The sequence below is a fragment of the Haemaphysalis longicornis genome, unplaced genomic scaffold (genome assembly GCF_048455015.1).
Source record: "Haemaphysalis longicornis isolate Haplotype H1 unplaced genomic scaffold, Haemaphysalis longicornis Haplotype H1 scaffold_1, whole genome shotgun sequence".
NCBI classification, from domain to species: domain Eukaryota; kingdom Metazoa; phylum Arthropoda; class Arachnida; order Ixodida; family Ixodidae; genus Haemaphysalis; species Haemaphysalis longicornis.
In genome coordinates this window covers 172,423,621-172,447,871 of record NW_027526203.1, presented here as the reverse complement: position 1 = coordinate 172,447,871, position 24,251 = coordinate 172,423,621, and the positions used below count along the sequence as shown (strand labels likewise).

At 45.3% G+C, this 24,251-nt stretch overlaps 1 protein-coding gene across 2 annotated transcripts in view; it reads right to left on the bottom strand.

The window, feature by feature from the left end:
• Positions 1-24,251, bottom strand: part of LOC144139377 (hemocytin-like) — a 224,618-nt gene that overhangs the window by 84,531 nt on the left and 115,836 nt on the right. For both annotated transcript variants that reach the window (XM_077671743.1, XM_077671748.1), the window contains 9 exons: positions 21,426-21,531; positions 20,502-20,531; positions 19,692-19,835; positions 15,451-15,579; positions 12,693-12,877; positions 8,333-8,671; positions 6,263-6,431; positions 4,325-4,378; positions 2,228-2,347 (listed from right to left, as the gene is read on the bottom strand). In XM_077671743.1, coding sequence (XP_077527869.1) covers positions 2,228-2,347; positions 4,325-4,378; positions 6,263-6,431; positions 8,333-8,671; positions 12,693-12,877; positions 15,451-15,579; positions 19,692-19,835; positions 20,502-20,531; positions 21,426-21,531 — 1,276 coding nt within the window. The remainder of the gene's footprint in view (positions 1-2,227; positions 2,348-4,324; positions 4,379-6,262; positions 6,432-8,332; positions 8,672-12,692; positions 12,878-15,450; positions 15,580-19,691; positions 19,836-20,501; positions 20,532-21,425; positions 21,532-24,251) is intronic.

Sequence of the window (24,251 nt, the reverse complement as noted above, 5' to 3'; positions counted from 1 at the left end):
GTTTTGATGCTTTCAGTCATCGTAAAGTTTTACCACTGTTTTTATAGTACATGTGAGCGCCATTCTCGGCACATCACTAAATAGTTGCGGAGTTCAGTAGCACCCGTAACATGAGGAACCTGCAATGATGTCACTTTTAGCGTAAGCGTGCTCCCGTGTTCTTGTCTTCATCCTCCAGAAAGGACTTATTGCACGCTAATTTTTCCATAAGAAAGACTGATCTAAATGTATGCAATGGTTTCTTATGGGCCAATTCAGAGGTAGTCGACGACAATATTGTAATTGGAAAAGTGACTTACCTTATCTCTAACGAACATTTTGCCTCTACTGTAATTTTGGCGATTGTCTTCAAAGGAAATATTGAAGCTTCGAGAAGTCTATTTTATACATTTTGAAGATACACGTGTTCTCAGTAGTAAATATGTTTTCACTGACCGCGAGCTTTCAACACATATTGCTGAGGAGCGTTTCCAAGCAGTAAAACAACAACTGCGTAAATCATTAATTAGAAATTATTATTCAGACAAGTGCATTTCATTGGAAAGCTTCTCAAGCGCGGGGCTTCGACTTTACTTAATTTTACAATTATCGTTAGTGTTAAGTTGGTGCAGAAGCGCGTCATGAATTCGTTTAAGCCTCACCGTGGATGAACAAGTGCGTGTAAGACCCACACGTGCAAGCAGATATATTGCCTAAAACGCATAAATGAAACTTGGGCTAATGCGAGAGTCGGTAGCTCCCTCTTTGGTGTATTACGAGGCACACAAAAATGAATCGTCATGAGTGCAGCTGAACAAAGTGTGCAACAACGTAAGAATTGAAATATTTATCATGCAGAAGTGTCATGGTGCTATCTTGCCGTTTTATCAAACTCAGCAGCCGTAAACCGCAATCACAGCCGCATGTTGAGATTCCAATTCGTGTAATTTGGAAAATTATTTTTATGTGTTCTGCAGGGAACATCCTTTTTTCCTGCTTTATACGACTTAAAAATCAGAGGCCACTTAACACCATTTTCAGTGCAGTGAAGGATTTCCGGTGAAAGACAAAACAAAATATCTCACGAAGTGTGAACGAACAAGGAAAATTGGAGCGGGTTGATTACAGCTTTCTTAGCCCTGCACTTACGATGGATTCTGTTGAATTGTTTATACGCGAAAAAGCAGGATATGAAGACGAAAACTAATCAACTAGTGCCTCTGCACCTTAGCAATAGCCCAAGCTTAGCCGTGAGCACACGCAGTGATGTTGCGTACTGACCGGAAAAATTCTCATTTCCAGGTTCATAAATTCCCTATTTTTAGCATTTTTCCCCGCCGGTTTTTGAAGAATACCTTGCAATTTTCCCCGCATTCTCTTTTTGGTGTTGATAGATAATTACGTAGATTTCTGTTAGGTTATGGATATTAGCCAGCGCCACCTATGTGTACTTCACGTAGCCCCAGCATCATTTGACTATGCATTTCTCGTTTTGTACCAACCAGCGTGCTTACTTCGCATGCTAAAGCTCTAAGCTACAACAGCCGGTATTGCAAATATTAAAAAATTGTTGAGTAATTGGGGTTATTTAAGCTCAGTACCGGGACTGGTGCCGCCTTCTCTTGGAGGCAGCACGCGGGCAATGGCGCACCCAAAATACTTTTTTTGTATATTGCGCAGGGATGCGTGCGAACAGGCACAGCCCTTTAGCCGTCGCCGCTTCACGCTTTACTAGCGCTTTCTTCTTGATTATTCTTTACTCTATGCTCCGTCCTATAATGTGAACTGAATTGGAAGCGGCTTGTATGCTTGTGACTTGAGGGAACATGACTGCGGATATGTGAACAAGAAACCGAAGAAGTGTTAGCGAAACTTTTAAAAGAGAACAAAGCAATAAACGATGCAAGGTACGGTTAACTGGAAATATATTTCCTTTTTACTTCAGAAATCCTAAAATTCCCTGATCCCATTCAAGATTCAATTTTTCCCTTTTTGCGAAAATTACAGCCGAAAATTCCCCCCAAAAGAGAAAATTCCCCGCACGAAACATCACTGACATACGCCTAAATTAAGCGTACACCTACACACGAGAGTAAATGCATACTACTTCCTTAGCGAGCAACATCCACATGTATACAACGCTCGGTATCACGGACAATGAGACGGCCCCTAATAAATACTGCTCCAATATGACAGTTTCTGGGCATTCATAATGGAAGGGGCGGGAAGCTGTGTTGTGAGGACTTACCGCTACGGAGGCGTGCTGCTTGCGGTCCTGTAGAGGTGTCTCGGCTGCTGCTTGCCTTAAAACTAGAATCTCTCAGTGGCACCGGTCCATCGACGACTCGCACAAAGTAGCTGCAGGAGGCTGAGGGGGCAAAGACAACACGCGTAAGACAAGGGGGGTAGGGGGTGGGGTGCCACGTTCTAGGCCAAAAAGATAAACCTAGTACGCTCATTCCGGCTAGATGAATCTGAGTTGTTTTGTATTTTTCTTCTCTTCCCAATGTACGCCTCCGAAACCGCAGCTCCGACCAACTTGAGAGGTCTTGGCTGTCGCTTTGGAGCAAACAAAGAGATTTTTCTCTTCACCTCTAGAGGTCAAAAATAGCAAACTGTGGCACAACAGTGCTTAACAATACTGTTCCTGTGCGTTATTATCCCGTACACACACTCGTTTCTTGGGAATTGCAAGCTCTCCCTGGCAGATAATTTAATGTAAGACTTTAGTTAAGCGCGATGTACACAGCATAGAAGGCTATTTTGTAAAGTTCACACGGAGCTACAATAGTTAATGTAATCGCCAGCTTGGAGAAGAGCGGATGTCGTTGCACTGAAAGGGAACCTGCCTTTTAAATAACGTTATTCCATACTTACCTGCAAGTTTAGCTAAATTAGAGGTACTGAAAGCAAGCTAGATCTTGACGGTCAATAAACATTTACTGCTTACGTAAGTTGCTTTCTTAAGGCAATGCCTAAATTTACCACTTGGAGCAAACGTTTTTCACAGTTCATGAGCAAGTTAGTAGTGATAACATAATAGATCATTGTATCGCGCACATGTCAACAGGTGTTTCAGCATTGTATTAGCGAGTTGAAAACCAAGCCGCAGAACACAGTCAAACCACGTGCGTGATTGTATCTAATCTGAGCCTATTTGGTGTTCAATACGTAAACATACAATAAAAAATTAAACGAACTATACAATGTCTACAGAATGGTTTCTTGCAACCATCATGTTTTTTTTGTTTTTCAAAATGACTGGATTCCGCTCACTTATAGCAGGCTCCTGAACACGCATAAATGCATAAATGGAGCATTATGTTAATGTACAAAAAACACGTAATGCCGCACATAACTCGGTGCGAAGTCTTTAGTTTGACTATGTTGTTTTTGCCACAACTGCGATAAACAAACATTTTATAGATTTCTTACTAAAATACACTACAGGTATACCTTTTATCTATAATATCAATCATTATTTTGTGAATACAGTTTATTACAGCGGGTGCAAATGGCATAAAGGTGAGGGCACAGTTCAATCGTCGTTCTTATCGGGCAAAACCAGCTGAACAACAGTTCTATGGACGAGGTAACACAAAAAGATTTTTTTTTTGAAAGACGTTGAGAGCACAGCACAATCATGACCCTTACCGTGTAAAACCAGCTAGACAACAGCTCTAAGGAACATGTAACACAAAACGTTATTTTTTTTTAAATACGTTTAAGAGGCGCATGCATGACTCATGATTTTTTTATTACCGCAGAATAGCCGATTTTGTGAGTTCAATCGTCGTTCTTATCGGGCAAAACCAGCTGAACAACAGTTCTATGGACGAGGTAACACAAAAAGATTTTTTTTTGAAAGACGTTGAGAGCACAGCACAATCATGACCCTTACCGTGTAAAACCAGCTAGACAACAGCTCTAAGGAACATGTAACACAAAACGTTATTTTTTTTTTAAATACGTTTAAGAGGCGCATGCATGACTCGTGATTTTTTTATTACCGCAGAATAGCCGATTTTGTGAACATTGCTCAGCTTCCCAAGCCTCTTGAGTAAAACCTAAAGAGAAAATTCTGCGGTGCAATAGTTATTGTTGTGTGCTGGGCAAATTCTGCTAGTGGGTGGCGGACTGAATTAGTTTTTAAACATCAAAAATCTGCACATGCAAAAGTTCTAAAAAGTCTATTCATTAGTGTGAACATTTAGTCTCTCTACTAGTGGCTAATTTTAAAAAAAAGGAAGCTTAGTTCGAGGGTTGTCATTTCAGTATTTTTTAACAGGGTATACAAGACAATCTCGTGAGTGAATGCTGTGCGGGCTGGCATTGTCGTACGTACGGTGTGGAGTCGGTTTCGCGGGCACGATCACCAGCGGTGTTGTAGTGGCTTCCTCTGCAAGGATGAAGAACATGATTCTGTTAGGTGCGCAAGCTTTACGCGGTGCAGGTTCTGCTTGCGCCAGATTTTCCCCATCGTTTATGCAGCATATATTTTTTTTCTCTATTGTAACCTTTTTTTTTTAATTTATGCCTCGCAACCTTAAATTTAGCGACTAATGTTGAAAACTATCGCTTATACTAAACAGGGAAATGATGAAAGTAAACAAATGAAGCAACGTTATACGATGCTCCCGCACCCTTCAACCATGCTAGTTTGAAAAGCATGCGAGTAGGTTCGTACAGGAATGATTTTCGTAACAGCGAGAAATAAAAACCGAAACGTCGTAACCAGTACAATGAAGAGTCAGGCAAAGGACGACGTTAAGGTGTTCTTCTTGCACTCTACAACTTACTGAAAGGGCCCTTCATGTCAGAGTACAATAAGGAGGTTCAGCAAATAATTTGTGCTTGCCGTTTCCATAAACACTTGTAGACGATTAACAACAGGCTGCGCGCGAAAATTCTGGTAGCATCTAAAATTAGAAAGCATGGCTGCACTGTGCACTAGTGTCATCGATGTTTTTTTATTCGCGTGAAAACACACCAACAATAAGAAACCATGCATTTCCGGAATGTCTGAGGCAATACTGTCAGCTCGAGTAGATATACCTAAAGAAATACCATCCACGACATTGACGCACCTAGACAAAACTTAGCTGTTTCCACTTTTTTACGGAAATTTCTCTTGAACCGAGACACGTGGTATACTCATGCAGCTGCATTATAAAGGAAAATGAAAGACGTAGAGGTTAAGACCTAATACTAGGAGGGATATACCTGCTGCAGGAAACAAATTATTAAATATGGGTATAAAACGCTCGCTGAGCCAGCCAATTAGTCACCTCTAAGCCTGAAAGGCCCTCTTCAGGTAACATGCACGTCTCAGACTTTTACTCTATATTGCTTCATAGCTGTGCTGTGCCAGGCCACCCACCAGCGCACGTGCGCACACCAGCGGCAGTGCTTATCGACACGCCCTGCAGCTTTGAAATGACATGTGTCTAGCGAGTTTTTTCAGCGAGTTACACATTATCAGCGTAATTCCTATCCCCTTCACCCATGCGTCAAGTCTGCCTTGTCAGCCATGATGTGGAGGGCATTGCATACGTCGGTCACTGCTTCGAGGCTTCGACGCTGCCGGTAAAGGCTTCTGCGCATGCGTCGTGGCTCTGGTCTCACACTTAGATTTGTTTTGGCGAGTGGCATTCATTTCAATGAGCGCGAAAGCCCAGCGTGATCGTTGTCGCTCTTTCCTCGGCACAGTGGTGGGCACGAGGCACCGTAATTGTTCTGTATGGTGATGCTTCGTAGTTTGAGTCCACGGGCTTCCCAAATGACGTAATCTTATCAGGCGCATCAGCTACTGTCTCTCCTGAGCGATGAAATCGTGCTTCCGTTCCTCCTTCCTTCCCCCACTCGGGAGGAGAAAGAGGATGATAGCTTGTTATGAGTGTGAGCCTTATCGCACTCATCGTTCCACCCTGCCCTCCCGTGTAAATGGACGTTGAGGCATCCCACGCTAGTGGAGGAGGAGGTCATGGCGCAGTGATGTACGTACGTATGAAGACATATTTCAGTGAGTTTTCTTTTATCTAAAATAAAGTCAACCTCCCGACGAACACACGTGCTTGCTAGTGGCAGAAGCGATATTCACAGGCAATTCCTGCTGCATCAGAACTCTTCAATAGTATCTAATCTTTCTTTGGCTTTTGACAGCACGTGTACGGAGAGGGAAAAGGTTGTGGTGGGAGGACTTGGGGAAGTATGTACGGACAAATTTTCCCGAGGAGCCAACCATGAATCGCATGATTTGATAAAAATAAAGACGGGGGCGCACCGCAAGAGCAGAAGAACCGTATTTTGTAGTTGTAGCATGACTGCCCGTTTGGCTGGTCCACGTCGGCGCAGTTGAAGCCGTCTTCGACGCTACACGTGAGGCCCACCTGACCCGTCTCGGAGTAGTACACGTCTGCTTCACTGCGGCACTCAGCAGTAGTCACAATGCCCTGCAAATTACCAACAAGAATGATTTTTCAATGCCTTATATATTTTATGTTAACGGTAGTAGCCCTAACAGAGGAAACGAGCAAGAGATACCACTTCACCCATCACCAATCGCTCGCCCTTGTTATTCACAGAGGCATGTCGTCCCCTCAGCAAAATAACCTTTGATTCCAGTGAATCATTCTTTGCCACAAAATACACGTTAATTAACACATAAAAGTCTTTCTTGTGTGTGACAAATTGATTCAGGCCCTTGGCCGCAATGCGTGCGGCCTGCAATAACGCCGTGCAAAGCTTTAAGACCACGTTCCAGCTTGCATCAAAATGAAGCACAATCTGTTTGTCAGCTAAAGATGAGCGCAACAATAAGCTAACCCGCTCAACTCTACTAGTTTTGAATATGTCTAGAATGTAGTTGGGTTGCCTTTATAAGATTCAGCGTCTCAAGGTCCAACGAGACGAAAGGTCCAACAGTGTATATTCAGTCTCGATAGACCTTTCATCTCGTTGGACATTCAGGCTCGATTGGACCTTCCGACCCGGTGGATCTTTCGTCTTAAAGGACATTCAGGCTCGATTGGACATTTCGTCTCGGTGGATCTTTCGTCTCGTTGGACATTCAGGCTCGATTGGACCTTTCGTCTCGTAGCATCTTTCGTCTCGCCGATCACGTGACGAATTGGATCTTTCGACTCGTTGGATCTTTGGTCTCGTTGAACATTCAGGCCACAAGCGCCTTTATAATAGCAGGATTACTCTAAAAATAAAGCGGAAAGTTGGGCAAGTTGGTTTCTAAGGAAACCATCATAGTAGCAAATGTTTCACAGGACAAAGCGAAAGAAAGAACGAGGCGCACGCTAAACAAACTAATACCAGAGCGCCAGGCCCAACCTTATCGACTAGGCGCGTGCAATCGCCATGCCACCGTGTTAACGTCACTGTTATATTGCCACGTTAAGTGGAATCCTGCACGTGCAGTCTTGGTTTACTAGTGTTTCCGTAAGTGGACTTGCTTTCATCAGATTATATATGTATGTACGTGCGCATGTATGTATGTGTATGTATGTATGTATGTATGTATGTATGTATGTATGTATGTATGTATGTATGTATGTATGTATGTATGTATGTATGTGTGTGTGTATGTATGTATGTATGTATGTATGTATGTATGTATGTATGTATGTATGTATGTATGTATGTATGTATGTATGTATGTATGTATGTATGTATGTATACTTCTGTTCCCGGAGGGGCCTTGAGCAACCCAACGGGAAGTCTTCGCCCATCTGCTCTATTACCTCGAGATGACTGGCCTCACGCAGCGACTGTGACCCTGACTGCAGTGTTACTGATGAATGTGCCCGGACTGACAGGCATATCTCTTATTCTTTCTCCTCCCTTTACATCTTTCGCTATCTCTCTAACACTCTGTTTATCCTTTCAGTCCCCCTCTACATCCCTTTCCCCGCACTGGGCTGCATGCAGGTGAGCTCCCTGCCGAGCTCAAAAATTTCCCCAGTGCACTTCCTCTCCCTTTCCTTGCCCGCAAACCACAAACAACACTGCTAAAGGTAGCCGCATTTAAGATTAGTTATTTCGCACAGACTTTTGCCTATGAATACTTCCATCTCACTCTTATTCTCATGGCGAGTCTCTTGCCCGAAATCCGCTTACAATTCCATGTGCAGTTCAGGTGTTGTTAACATGAAGCTGCTATAGGTGTTTCATAAGGAGGTTGAAGAACGCATTCTGGCCATTACGCTGGTAGTTAAACGGCCAATATGACATTAGCTTACAGCCGCATTTTCGCTGATGACAGGTGTCATTCACCTTTAGTGAAACCCCGACGTAAGTTTTGTCGTCGAGGCCATGGAAACAAGTTCAGGTAAAATGAACACACCTGCTGGCAGAAGCCCTTCAGCTGAGGCTGTTGTTGTACTCCTGCTTCGTGGTCACCGTAATGACCATTGGCGCCGGGTCGGCTTGCATCAATCCAGTCTGACCAGTATGCACAAGGTGCCGGCGTTGTCACAAAAACCACAGTTGAAGAGGGGAGCGTCGTCGGTACGACCGACACGCGCGGAGGGTAGCTGGTTGGCTCGCTGACACCGCAGTCGCAGTAGAAGCGCACCTCGAAGTCCACGCAGCCGCGGCCCTTGGCTTGGCTGCTGCTGCGGCACCGTAGACCGGCGGACAGGTCACAGCGCACGCCGATCAGGCCTGACTGGTCCCATGGTAACTGCATGCATACGAGACGTGCCGTCAGCCTCCCCATAAAAATCAAACAAAAGCGCAGCCATAACAATCATTTTCCTCATCGTCACCATCATTATCCTCACGGTCGCCTTCCTCCCCATCATAATTAATAACAGCAGAGCTCTTCAGGACGACACAAATCCGTCCGTCGTAGACAGAAAACCCCGAAGCCCCAGGAAAAAAATGTCGTTATGGAGGTCACGGAAATCGAACCCAGAAGCCTTACGCCGAGAAACCGGCAACCTTTTCAATGGGCCATCCCAAAGGCCCGAGGGGTACGGGTTAGCAGCGGTGAGGAACAATAAAATGCGCAGGACATCGGAAAGAAAAAAATTAGGAAGCTCACACTAATGCCTAAGACTTGTAGGTAGCGAAGCTGTACGCAACAGTAGCGTTTTTTTTGCGGCCATGTGGAATCAATTATCACCTACAGCACCTTCGACATTCAGGTCGCGGCCCTTCTACGGTACACAGCGCAGGCGCATGACGACAGGAGGACGAACGAACTAGGAGCGTATGCTAGATGACGTGTCTTTCTCGTTCCGAGCCAGTGTTGCCACGACACGGCGAACGCTGGAGTTTTTTGTGGCCGATGTCGGCCAATTTCCTTAAGTGGATATGCTTGGCTTGACGAACGTGCGCTCAAGGCGCGCGGCGAACGAGTTTTTTTTTTTAGACGACATGGACCAATCTCTCTGAGTGGATATGCTTAGCTTGACGAACGTGCGCTCAAGGCACGCGTACACGAGCGCTCTGCATTTCTTGGTATTTTGAAAACTGCGGAGACCATACACAAACGATTTGCTCAACTGCTTTGCTGTTAAAAAAAACGCTTTACGTGGTCGGAATCTAACCTTGGTCCCTCGCGTTATCAAGCCGGCGTCAATCCTGTTCAGCTATCATCGCATTCCGGGCGCACAGCATTTCCTTTAGGTTCGTAGCGCGGCTGTTGGCTTTGGACTTGGCTGCGTGTTCTAGCGCGTGCTAACGCAGTTCACTTTGGAAGAGGTGTGAAAGCCTGCGGTCGAAATGATCCGGGCCTTCCAGTCGTGGAGAACTTTCAGCGGCAATGTTCCGAAATAAAAGTGGGGTGACGACATATGGAGCAGAAATTTGGCGCCTTTCTAAACAACTTAAGCAAACTAGGTCAGCTCAACGGGCCATGGAACGAATAATGATTGGAGTAACACTTAGAGAGAGGAAACGAGCTTCCTCGATAAGATAACAAACTAGAGTACAATTTGTCATAGTTCAAATACAGAAAAATAAATGTACTTGGGCTGGCCACGTAATTAGGCGAAATGGCAATCGGTGGACTACCAGGGTGGCAGAGTGGACACCGAGAGACGGGTCTAAAAAAGAGGAAGGCCATTGCTCGATGGAAAGACAAAATAAGGAAATTCGGAGGCAAAGAATGGACTCGAGCGGCGCGGGACAGGAGCGGTTGGAGGTCGATGGGAGAGGCCTTTGCCCTGCATGCAGTGGACCGAGTGGGCTGCTGCTGCTGATGATGATGATGATGATGATGATGTGGTAGCCGGGTCTCCGACGAAGTTAGAGGGGCTGCCAGCTCTGCTGTTTCTCCAGCCTTGTGCTACTAGTGCTAACTGGACAATTTTTTTTATTATCCTTAGCCCGCTGCAGCACCCAGCCCCATCAGGACCAAACCGGGTTCCTTCTGTACTGAGTAAACATAGTCCTTCGGTTGATAACCAACTTTGTTATCACGGTGCACCGCCGAAAGCACCGAAACATTACAGATTCGAACCTAAGATAAATTATCTGATAAGGACAGAATTGTGTTTTTTGTATACCGTGTTTTTTGCTAGCGAGAGCTAAAATAGGCCTCCACAATTGTATAAAGGCGTGGGCGGAATATTATTTAAGGTAATGTCAGAGCATCAACAAAAACGAATTGAAGATTCATTGGCGCATCTTTAGGAATGCGTAAGCTTATTGTCCGTCCTTCTCGAGAACTTGATGCTCGTCCCGATGTACGCGCCTTGCTCCGGCTTGAGAAGTACGCCACACGGCGCTTCTCGCACGTCCCTCGTACAGCGTGCCAACCTTGCTTTCTGCTCTAACCCTCTAAGTGGTCACGTTTGCTCGCTTTAGCAGCGGCGTCTCTTTTTCGCTATTTTGTTTCCCAACAGCTTTGGCATTTCACCGCCGTCATTCTCATTCCTTCGTATTTTGCCGCCCACACTAGCTGCAGACGAGATGCTAAAACGTATGCAAGCGGTCGGGGAGGGACAAGACCTGTCAACACTAAGGAAACTGCCGACTTAGAGTTGTCGCCTCTGTGGTTACATGGCAAACATTGCAAAAAGCAGCTCTCCTCTATCTCCGGTCTGTCGTTTTCTTCTCCTTTATCGCGCGCTGTACTGACATCGTGACCCGAAAATGAACAGAGCGCCGCCAAAGTTTTCCCGACATGCCCCATACAATGCTAACGCAATGATGAAGAGAAAATGTAGACAGAGGCCTAGCCGATGGGTTATGCTGTGCCACAGCGGATAAACTAAAGGTGCTTATCGCTTAAGCACGGAGCCCGATTGCAAGAAAAGGTCATCGTATGACACCTGTGCGACTTTGCGCGTATGATCGCTTTTATTATGTTCCTGTTACGTGCTCCTTTTCTAGCAGAAACTTTTTGGGGTCGTTACTTTCAGTTAAAGTCAGTTTAACTTAAGTTTGACGATTACTAGTGCCTCCGGCAGCGAAGTGCGAAATAATCCCACATATGGATGTTTTGTACGCGAGTTAGTGATAGCGCGCAAAGTGCGTTGAATGGCTAGAGTGTTTGTCTCCAACATCAGAGGAAGGCACACTCCCGATGAAGTGAGGAACACAATCATAGCTCAGTGGCTAAGGCGTTGTGCTGCTGAGCACGAGGACGCGGGTTCGATTCCTGGCCGCGGCGGTCGCTTTTCTGATGGAGGCGAAAAGCAAAAACGCCCTTGTTTACGACATTTCCACGCACGTTAAAGATCGCCAGGTGGTCAAAATTAATCCGGAGCCCTCTACTACGGCACGCCTCATCGCCTGCGTTGCGTCGGCGCGTTAAAGCCTACAATCAATCATCAAGGAAGACAATCATAGGGCGAACACTTTGGCTTTGGATACAATGGATACAAGCCCGGACACAATGTTACCGTGAACGAGTGGCGACGGAACGCGATTGCGCATAAACCCTGCGAGTCCGGCGACCCTACTGCGCATCAAAGTGCGTCCATTAAGCATGCTCATTCTCGGCCTATGTCCGCCAACTAGAGCTGCTTTTCCTTCCGATGTAGGAAATGTCAACGCTGTGCACATTCACGACGTGGGCATGACGTCGGCAAATGCACGAAGTAAGGAATGTTAACGGCGCGTGTTGAAGCTTGTGCGCGCGAGCGGTCGGCTTTTCGAACTCTGACGCTGATGCTCCGCGATATCTAGAGATAATTGTGTGCGTTTCTTCAATGAAGCGTTTAATTCCAGCAAATATTTGTCGGTTCGTACACATCCGTGCGTACGTACATCACAAAGTCTTTTCACCGCAATTCCAACCTGCTCGAAGCGCACACCGGGTACGGCGCAGCAGGCAACAACGAAAAGCCCTGAACATTGCTGGAACGTTACGCTGCAACACAAGTTCTTCATAAAACTGAGCCTTGTATATACGTACCTAACGATGATAGTTTTTCGCGATTCGCACTCTGAGATCTACCCCATTCATCCCAAAAGAAAGGACATACACGTTTTCTCTCTTTCTTTCCTGACTCATTCTAGTGATAAGAATCTCAGCAGGTGACGTGGCAGGCCACATCAAACTGAACGCGCTGCGTTTGAAGGCCTACCCATTGTTTGTGCGACTGGGGTGATGTCGTAAGCTGGGCTCAAGGCGTCGTTGTTATATGCGCCCCAGTATACGTATGTTGCGCTCTGCGCGTTCGGTGCGAAATTGCGAGTGTTCGGCTACAGCAAGCGCGAGGCAAGCTTTCCTGGCCGCTGAAACGCACCTTCGTGTCAGCCTCCCTGCACTCCATCGACGTTGGCGTCGGACACTCGAGCAGCCCGGATTCTCGGGCAGACTGCAAACTTTCTTCATCGCCTCGACGGTCCAGTAGATGGCCGTTGATCCAAGGACTCCAACCCTGGCGGCACTCTCGAGGAACTTCGGCCGTCGTCGTCTGAACATACTCCTCTGCAAGCAGATTAGTTGCGGTTCGTTATTGGGCTGCAAAGTTCCTGACTATTTATTTATTTATTTATTTATTTATTTATTTATTTATTTATTTATTTATTTATTTAAAATACCTTACAGGCCCTGGGGCATTGAATAAGGGGGGTTACATGAAAATTACAGGAGGTGCAAGCAACCAACACTCGGCAGAAAAGATTGTAAAGAGCTAAAAACTTCAATACACACATGGCAAAATCAGAAAAAAACAAGAGGAGAAAAACGGATAATTACATTGCAGGGAAATAACGCAAAAAGTACTACAATGTTCAGAGCACACAAACCTCATCAAATGAAAGGTACATATCTCGCAATAACATTTGACGACAGAAAATGCGAAAAAAGAGTTAACATATTTGCGACAGATAGCGTGCACACGACACGCACAAAAAAAAGCTGAAGGCAAGGGAAAAAAACCGCCGCACTTCAAACACCTCGCCCAGTGAAGGAAACAAGATGATGCCTAATTATATCTGCTGCTCTGCAAGTACTCGTGTAGAAGATGACGAAATTTTTCCTGATTATTTTCAGCAGCAATGCTGTCAGGAAGGCTATTCCATAAGCCAATGGCCACAGGAAGCGCAGAAAAATTAAACGAATGTGTGGAACCATACATACGGGAAAAACTTAATTGGTTATTTCATCTTCTGGACGTGTTTGATGCGATTTGGATAGGTAATGTGGAACGAGTGCAGTTATAAACTTATTTGTGGAGCAATGATAAAAGGGCGATATCGCGGCGAAGAACTAGAGAGGAAGAATTACGTATTATTATGTACGTATTATGTACGTACTATTAAGAATTAGGTCCATTTAGCACTTTCAGTCACGAATTATTATATTCGCCGCAGAAAAACTCCATACTTGGATCAAGTGTCTAGAGTTGAGAAAAAAAAGTTAAGTCTCTCTAAAATAGTTATTACGGAAATGGCGTCGCGTCCTCATATGGAGAATCCATTACTCAATCCTGCTTTTCCCTATAAAAAATAATAAATATCCTGAGGCAGTTTACAAACAAGGAGGTAAAATAATAATTTCTGCACATGAAAGAGGTGTTTTTAGCCTTTATAAATGATTTCCGCCGCAGTAAAAGATAACTTAGGACGGCAACACACCCGAGTTCCCACAAAACTTGGTGGTGTCCATTTTGAAACCATGTTTATGAGTGCGGTTCCGGCATTCCACATCACATGGTGCTACCTTTCACTTCCGTAGGTTTCGAACGTCAGCCGCACCGCTCTCCACCATGAACTCTTTTCGTTTTCACGAAGAAAACGACAAAGAAAGTCGCGTCTCCATATGGAGAAACGGGGACTGAAAGGGTTAGTGCCCTATCATCAATTATGTCTATTTTCTTTTAATCTCTGCGCAGCTTGAAACTGGTCAAAATGCCGTATTGTATCGTCTGTACCTCAGACCGATATTATGAAATGTTCACATTGTTGTCAAATGAGTAACTTAGGCACACGAACCGACGGTAAGTCTTCCATGTCGGAGTTAAAGTGCAATAATTTACGACTTTTGCTGTTTTCGAATTTGCTTTTATTTGTCCCCTCAAGCGTCAAATACAGAAAAAAAACCCTTGCCCCAAAAGTGACAGTATCACATCTGTCCCTAAACAAATAACACAACACACAAAGTACTTTCACAAGTTAAAAGAAAACCGTGGCCCAAAAAAATACACGTACTTTTGTCCAAACTACTGGCTCAAACCACGCGAAGTGTTTTGGTTAACATAGTTCTGTGACCCAAATATACTACGCATAATAAAGGGAAGAGCGTAGTGTGGATCAGCGCTATGTTTTCCTGCGCTTTGGTCGTCAATACATCGGTATTTTTTTTTCAAAGTGGTAAGTACGTTGAAAATTTTCAATCTTCCTTTCGCCCCCCCCCCCCCTGCATCTAACACAATTCCACGAATCCGGGGGCAACGTGAAACTCAAAAGTCCACAGGGAGACATTAACAGCGCATTGTCTGTAAAAAACGTTGTGGATAAGATCAAAGTAAACAACAAAAATGAAGCATTAATAAAAAGCTAAACGAAAGGAAAGAGTGAGTATCTAAGAAAATTGCAGTTTCGGTATAGTTGGTGAGGCTGCTGACTGTTTTTACTGATAATTGAAAATAAAGGAAGTCTCTAGACGCCCGCTGCTAAGTGAAATAACAGAGTCCATGGGCTTAGCCAGAGTCCATAGGCTTATAGTCCACAATATGGCCATAAGTGAAACTTCGACATTTCCCTTTAAACGTCGCGCCCATTTGAACGTCAATGCTCACAGCGCTAGATAAATCCCGAATTTCTTTCCCGAGTTAACACACGCAATGAGAATGTACCAACTTATTCAGTGTCATGGGTTCTAATTATTTGTACACAAGTGTGAAATAAAGAAGTCCCTCCGTCTTTAACAGACAAACTTGACTAGAGGCTCAAGACAAGGTAGCTAAGGGGCAACCACAATTTAGCGGTCACACCAAAAGTATCCCCCTTTGGAGCACAGCTGGGATGCGCGACTAGGCGGGGCCAACGAGTTCTCACCGCAGGGGCAGTAGAAGCGCACTTGGTAGTCAAGGCATCCCTGTGGTCCGTTGTCGCTGTTCCAACACTGCAAGCCTTGTTCCATCGAACACTGCACCTTCTGACCCGTCTGCGTCCAATGAGTTTTGTCTGCGATCCAGAAAGAAGGAAACGGGAAGCAGTCGGTTATTACGAAAACAAGGTACAATATGTTAAAGGAGTAGTGATACGAAATTTCAAAGCTGAGATAACTATGTAAAATGCTTCCTTTTTTTTTTTCAGATGTCTCCCAGCAAGTTTCAAGAGTAGCCGTTCAGTACAAGATATTTTAAATCCATTTTAATCTCTGCCCGCACGAGGAAGCCCAGAACAAGTCAGCATGACATCATCCTCTACTAGCCCCAAACTGCCGACGTCGGGGCTCCCCTGACGTAGCCGACGCCTTGGCTGAGGTTGGCGCGCGCTGCTACACCGTGTGTACACGTCATGGTTTTGGGACTGACGTCATGCTTCCCGGGCGCGCGGGGATGGTGAAGACCTCGGACGGACTGGGCGAGCGCGTGCGCTCGCTAGCGCGCGCGTTCTGAGCGGCAGCGGTGCGACATGAATGGTGACGTCAGGTGCTACCTCCTGTCATGGCGGCCGCTCGGCGTTCGTTTTGTCGAAACCAAAATTGACACGAATAAACGACTCCGTAAATGACTGTTTACACTGCGATAGACCGTCTAATGTGCCCTTCTATGATTAGTGGCTAATAGGCATCCATAGCAAGGGAAAAAACGTAACACGAAAATTTTGTGTCAGTGCTCCTATAAATATTTTGCGCCTTTTACCCCACGGTTCCCGCGTATATCGATCCAAACGTGGCTTTTGTCGTCATAAGGCTGTAGACGCGATTTTGTCATAGCATTGCTTCGTTATCTTCTCTGGGGGGATAAGTCGATAATGAAGTATATTAAGTTTCAGATAAAATTGTTCTTTTACCCCGTATGGCCTCTCAGCCAGATTGTGCTTGTATATTTTTTAAGTTTTAAAGACGGAATTTTCGCGACGTAAATGGGTGACAAAACAACAGGAATAACAGTGAGACGAGGACTGTAAACTAAAATCCTTGGAACCTCCTTTTCTTTGTATGTTATATGTAAGAACCGATGGCGACCAGAAAACGCCACAGAGCTGGACGGACCTGCCGCTTCCTCGGCATTTTTTACTTCGTTGTGCTATCATTAAAGGGGGCAAGATATTTTGAATTTATTTTGTAAGTTTGTTTTATTATCAAACATAATTCGCACTCCTTCTTTGCGAGGGTCCCTGTCGAAATCTCTGACAACCGAACAAAACATTCCGGAAAATGGTTGATGTTCGTACAGACATCTGATTATCGGCGAAGTTTTCAGCTATTCACCTCGACCATTTTAACGGTTTCAAAACCTCCGCAACCGTTGCGTAGCCTTCTTTAGCTGTCTAGTCAAAATTATTTCACTCAAACGAAGTAAAGCAAGCCGTGACCTTGTACAGTCGTGCTCGCTCACTGTGACTTGCAACAATCATTAGCGTTCAAGCGATAATCACGTAAAAGCAATGATTCTTGTCGTGAAAGATTCAGTGCCCCTCCACTTGTGAAGAAGTGTGACCAGCGAAACTGTGGCGCATAATGTGAGAGCCAGTTCAGCGGTTAATTCTCATATAATTTGTTTGCGGATAGTTCTGGTGAAACAAGTCGCATTCTATTTCTGTAACCATACTCCCTCTGTAGATGGCCATGTTTTGACAGCAGACTAACTCTGTACCCAGTCTAAAGTCCCAACAGGAATAGCGCAAAAACCCAACAAGAAATCCTGTCGTACGACAAAAAACTTTGTTGTGGCAGCAGAAGTTCTGTTGTTACGACAGAGCCATCTGTTGTTACGACACACATTTCTGTCGTAACGACCGAGTCAATATTCTCAACGACAAGCATTGCTTTAGTTACAACAGAACTGCCATTTACGCTACTCTTCCCCATAGGCCATAACATTCAAGCCATGCGCAACTATTGATTGAACATCAGTATCACGACGAGACGGGAATTCGGGGCGACGGAACATCAAAATCAGGACAGGGATACGACACACGACAGAACATCACAATCACGACACGACAAGAATACGACAGGACGACAGGGTGACATGCGAAAATACGACAAGCTACAGAAATTTTTGTTGTCGCCATTTTCGACTGGGCAGCGTTTACAACTTCACTGTGAACTAACTAATTGTCACAAGTAAATGAAACTCGGCGTAAGGGTAGAGTCACCTTAGCGGCTGATTTTCATATAATTTGTTTCAGGCTATTTTCGATAATACAAGAGTTATACCTGTTTTCTATAATGCTACGCCCTCCAAAGATGGCCATGCTTCACCGAGCGGCGAACAATGTGGAAAAGCTGGATTACAAAAACCAAGCTTACACCGATTTCCTTAAAGCAGACTTTACCTCTAAACACAAAATGCATTGCTGGAAAGGCACTTTTTTAGGGAAAATATAAGCCATCTTGTAGCAAAATACGAATGCCATTGGACTTTTTTTTAATCTTCTATGAATTTTTTTCATGCGCTGAAGGTGTCGAGCACAGGATTGGGATCCCTTAACGTAGCGCTACGCTCGCGTGCGATTCTTGTCTGCATCGCTCTGTTGTCGGAAATAATCTGCGGGATCCTAGCTATAGACGGCTTCGCTGTAAAGGTGAGTATGAGTTTTGAAGCACTGCTCACTGCACGACAATTGGGATGCCACGTAGGGCTCCTTTTGAAGAAGTAACTCTTTCGGGACCCTCTCATGAGCACTTGCACCGAGCAGAAATACCAATGAAATCTCATTTGGACGTGCGTAGTTCTGCTATCTTCCCGCTTTGCTGATGGCGTATTCAAATCCCATTTTATCCAGGTGGCATCAACAAATCACAGCGGACCAGAAGACCGTGGCAGGAAAAGAAATATTTCGAATATTTGGCCTCATGTTTGAGGCCCTGGGTCGCACATTGACTCCAGTACCACAGACAACAGACAAAAAAAAAAGAAACAAGGGAGCAATTAAGCGTTTCTTTTCATAATCTCTCCACCCGAAATAGTCCTTACTGATACTTACTGAACTAAAATAGACAAGTACGTAGTGCTGATTGGCAAACGCCAATTATTTAGTACTTTAATGCTGTCAGCGCCCCTTGGCTACTTCCCAACACTTCTCGTTGAAATGTCTCATCTTGCGCGATATTCAATTTCTCGAGTTTCCTCACTGATAAGATCTGAAAGCGCTTGCTGAAAGGATTAGCTTGTTCAACGCGGGGAGGGTTAATAGGATATGACAAAAATGGAATCTTTTCTTAAACGTCAGAAGGTCGAGCATTTTTTAAGGCATTACAGCTGGGTTTTGTAGAAAATTTTTAACAAATAACGTTTTCAGCCCATGGCAACTAAATCACCCGTGAATGATGCGAACGATCCCGATTGCTTTTTATTTAATAACAAAATTCTCGTAGTTGGGACTTGCGAGTCCACGTCTTCATGGGAGCTGCATACATGTGCACTTACAGCAGAGGAGCCAAGAAAAGAAAAGTGTATAGGCTATATTCATCTTGGGCTTCGAACGCTACCCCCCCCCCCTCCCCCCGTCCACAAAAAGCAATCGTCCTGTAGCGCCACAGCGGGCTTATTAAAGCGAAGCTTGAGTGGTCTGACTGATGGCGTCTGTAACTCGAGAACGCCCTGCAGGAAAGCCAACTTTCTTTGATGACGACGATGAATGATCGTAGGCAAACCAAAGAAGAAAAAAAAGGGCTCAACGCCCGGAATGGAACCTGGATCTGCCGCGTTATAAAGCCGGCGTCTATCCGATCGCTCCATTTCGACATGGTCGAACCTCTGTCCAAACTCAGACGACAACCAAAGAGTCCCCCCCGAGAAAGCTTCGCGTTCAACCATCGTCGTCGTTAGACGGAGGGGTTCATGATTTGTTTTTGTTTTTTCCTTTACAGTTGAGTTCAAGATATTGACAAGTGAATGAAACGAACAGATACCGAGGTGTCGAGTGACCCCCATCGTCGGCAATGACGGATGGCGGCGCACGCCTTTCGTTGCCACCTCGGGTCACACGGTGGTACACTCTCGCTGCTTTCTGCTGCTGCCACAGCGCTTACACGCGTCCTAAACACGACGTTTCGTGTACTTCTCTCCCTCCAGAAATCCGGGCTGACTGTTGTTTAGCGTACCTCGCCGCCCACTCACCTGCCTCGACCCTGCACTCGATGGCCGCTGGTTGCATGCAAACTTTTCCCTGGGCCTGCAGCGTCCGCATATCCTCGAAGTCGCCGGGACCCTCGGGGACGTCCTCGTTCAGCCACTCCGTCCAGCAGCCGCCTTCGGGGGACGCTGTTGGGGAGAGGAGTGCGGATTACTCCTCATTCGTGCCACAGTGCAGATACACCAACTTAACGTTGAGCGTTAGAAAAATGTCGACGCGCTTAGAGTCGGTTTAACAGGAAGCCGAATACGTTACAGAAGTCATCATCCCATACGCGGGCATCAAATGTTTATATGACATGTAAAAAAAATTCTTCACATTTTTAATGTACTTGAGTACATAAAAAATGAACAAAATTGTTTAAATCCAACTGTACACAGGTGGGTCGCCAATACGCCTACGCAACATGTCTATATACGTCTACGCAATTACTCTTGCTTTTCGCCTCTACAATAAATGGCTGTCGTGGCCTCCTTTTTAACCGGAGCAGACGTGCCTGGGTAGATGCACTACGCATAGGCACCCGCGTAGATTTCACCGTTACTTTGCAAGATGAACCATCAGCAACTGAACAATTCTTGGTTCGACAATTTCTTACATGGCATTTTATACAAAACGTTTCTTTTTTTTTTTAATTACGAGTTTTTGCCGCGCGGCATATGAGAGGCGTTTTAAAGATAGAGGTAGAGAAGAAAGTAGGAAGGAAAGAGAAAGAAAGGCGTTTTAAAAATGGGAGTAGAGCAAAACGTTTCACACGGCAGAAAAGCAGAAAGCAGAAACAAAGAGAAGCTTACGTGACCACACAGTCGTAGGCACCGGCGTCACTGAAATAAAGAATAAACATTGCATCACAATATGCTCAGAGCACCCGCAGTTCCTGAAAATAGTCTGTCACCTTTAATATCTTTTTTTCCGGGGGCAATAATTACGACTTTAACTAATTTTACACAGAACTGTGATCGGGGACAACTACAGAATGTGCACAACGTTGGTGGGAGTAGCCAGGGAACGTGCAGTCTTTAGGTGTTCCGCGGGTAAAAGCCCAACCAATTATAACCCGCACTTGCCCCTTACCTAGCATCCTGAGCTCCTTAATGAAAACTCCAAGCACACGCTCTGGTCAAAGCCCCGACCAGGAAAAGCAACTTTTCTCTTGGGCACTATTTACTGCCTAGGAGTAACAATTTCAAAAATCCCTTTCGAGTAGAGTAAGCACCCTGAGGAGGTATCACTCCCCCCCCCCTCCCCCCCCCACATACACACACACACATACACAAATTTTTTCAACACATATAGTTATAAATAATAGATACTGCAGAATGCACAGAAAGAAAGCACCGGATCTCTATATTCCGGAATACATTTGTTTTCGTTAACTACTATCCTCAAACAGAGTAAGTGTTCCTTCCGACGTTTGTTAAATAATGTCTAAACTTACACATGCGGAGAAAACAAGCTTCGCTTGTCCTTATATTTCCACACAAAGACAGCGAAATTCTACATTTTCACATATCTCGAAGAACCAATTTCCTCTTAAAACTAACCGGAGCCATTCAGTTTATGTGTCTCTTGGATATACGAGAATCATTCATTCGTAGCTCGTGATCACTTTTCGTCGGATTTATCTGAGTTAATATTTTATTATACGAGCGCAAATCGGTGGCAATTGCTGTTGATCTGTGCACTCTGCACAATGGTCGTCCTCGCCGTACACGTACCTGTGGTTACGGAGGTGGTCGTTCCGCATCCGGGAATGCTGGCGCAGCTCACTCGGTTGTTCGCGCACTGACACTTCTCGCACTCGAGCTCCACCACTTCGCCCGGCTGCGTGTCACGAATGAGAGAAAACTTTTCTGTAGCAACGCCCACACTACCGTACCACGTTTCGTAAATATTCCAAGTCCACGCTACCCATCGCTGCCTACAAAATAATTTGAGAAAGAAGCTGCCCTGCAAGCTCGATTGAAAACAATCTGAATGCACAAGTAGGAGAAGTCGTCCTTTTTCTGAATGCGTAAGTGGGCGGGGACTATTTGTGTACTGTGCGGTAGTAGTAGTAGTACAAATAACTTTATTTTGCCCAAACGTTGTGGCGATTGCACCACTGAGTTGTTCACTCAGTCATCTGCCGAGTTCCTGATGTTTTGGGAGCTCGGTGTCTTCAACCTACTGGTCGAGGGCTTCTTGTACGAAGGGGCTGGGCTAGAGACGGCAACCCCGGTCGGTGTTGTTTGGCGAGGGCCTTCGCTCTTGCCTCACGGCGTTCCTTATTGTGGATGGAGTACATTCGCCTAGGCTTAGGATACACTCTGGTGACATCCCTCAGAGGAGACGGAATGGCAACAATTCGAGGTTGATAGCCTCATCGGTACGGCACAGAAGCGAGCGCTCGGCCTCTCCCAGCACACAACTGGAAACCTACTGCACCTAGCGATACAAAATACCCCCTCCGAAGTTACAGAGACAGTGCGTACCGCACAGCTAGAGAGACTCTCTCGCAGCTCTGCCGGTCGGTGCATCCTGGGGTCTTGGGCCTCGTACCACAAACACCACACTACACACGACGTACTGTGCGGTGTGTTTTAAATACTTTTTTCAAGCTATAAGCCAAGCGAGGATGGCTCCGAAGTTGTGGTAAATGCCGTGTGTGCAGTATGTTGAAGCGAAACGTGCGTGCCACGTGCGGTATACATCAAATCAGGTGCTTATACTTTACATATCAGACTAGTTTTAACCACTGTGACAACATGCGAACCTGAACGTGCGATTCTCGGCCGCTACTTCCATACAATTGATAGAATGGCTTATTCCATGCCCGAAAAGGAAAGTACGGCATAGGATTTCACACACACAAACACACACACACACACACACACACACACAAACACACACACACACAAACACACACACACGCACACGCACACGCACACACACACACAAACACACACACGCACACATACACACACGCACGCACACACACACACACGCACACCCACACGCACACACACACGCACACACACACACGCACACACACACACACCGCACACACACACGCACACGCACACACACACACACACACACCCCCCACACACACGCACATGCACACACACAAAAACTACAGGGGCATATCAGTTTTCTTTAATGATGTGAGAATGCGTGAGCATAACTTATCACTGAGTTCTGTCGATGAGGTATGTTGCTGACTTTTGTGCTGCTTGGTTGATGATGTCAATTGATGAAGTTAATGATATCGCGAAAATCCAAACTAAAGTTTTTTTTTCTTCTTCTCTGCTATGATCAATTTGGGAAATCCAGCTTTACAGATACCAAGCTTTCCACCGAACGCTTTTAAAATAGGCTTCTTAACTCTACTTGGATGCGTTGCTGGAAAGACATCTTTTACGAGCCATTATGCAGAATAATATCACGATATGAAGTCCCTAGGACCTTCTTTTTATCGCCTCTGGACTATTTCTGAAGTCATGAACTCCTCGAATACTACTACTAATCTCGGGAAATGTTCCCGAAGAACGCAAAGATATATTATAGCATCTTCGATAGGCCAGCAAAGTACTGCCATCAGTCGAACTACTTTCCCTCTGTCGTCCTCGCTGCCAGGAAGAATTTCGCCGACATCTACCGGTCGAACTTTCTGCCAACAACTTCTGGCCACACGCACTGTTTCGTTGCTTCTATCTGGGGATGCAGTTCGCGTCAACTGAGACAAGTAGAGTGTTAATGACGCTCGCAGCTTGATGGGACCATCCAACACTGTGCGCAAGCGCTTTCACTTTTTCTATTGTACCTGGAAGCACTACCAAAGCGATATAGCTACTACCAGCTCCGAGCGACACTGGGTGGTTTGCTCGTCGCCGCAGATACCCGTTCCAGTTTCTGCTTCGCTCTTTCTTTCTTTCTTTTCTTTCATGTGGCTATCGAATGCATTTATTGCTGCAATTGAAAAGAACCCGACCAATAGCCGCAATGCCATTTGAAAGACGTAATTGGAACGCCCAAAACCATGCCAATAGCGGTAAGGAGAGAAAAACATTTTGACCAAGTTTCCAAGGGATCTCGTGTACGTAAAGTAGTAATTTTGACGGGAGCTGCTTTTTGACCTCATATTCTCAGCACTGGATGCGCTTGTAGCCTACGCTGTGAAAGAGTTTCAGATTTAGAAAAAAAATTCAGAAAAGAAGTGTTGCAGGGGCCCTTTAATGCGCCGTGACGGCACAACTGTTAGCACCCACGAACAGAAATTTTGAAAGCTGCGCTTCCCACTCATATTTGTATCCTTTTTTTTCATTCAGAACTAGTTATGGGGGCGGGCGTAGCGGTCGCATTGGGGGGAAACATGCGTACGCTGGCGCCCAACAATTTCACATAAATGCCACAAAATTCTACATGTCTTCGTGAGGAGCAAAAATTAGGTTTAACCGAGCATATACTGATCAATACTCGCCTCACGTCACCAGATCGCCGGCCATTTCTACCCTTGAGACGTTACGAAGACTGAGCTTAAAATGCAGGTGCTGCATGTAGTC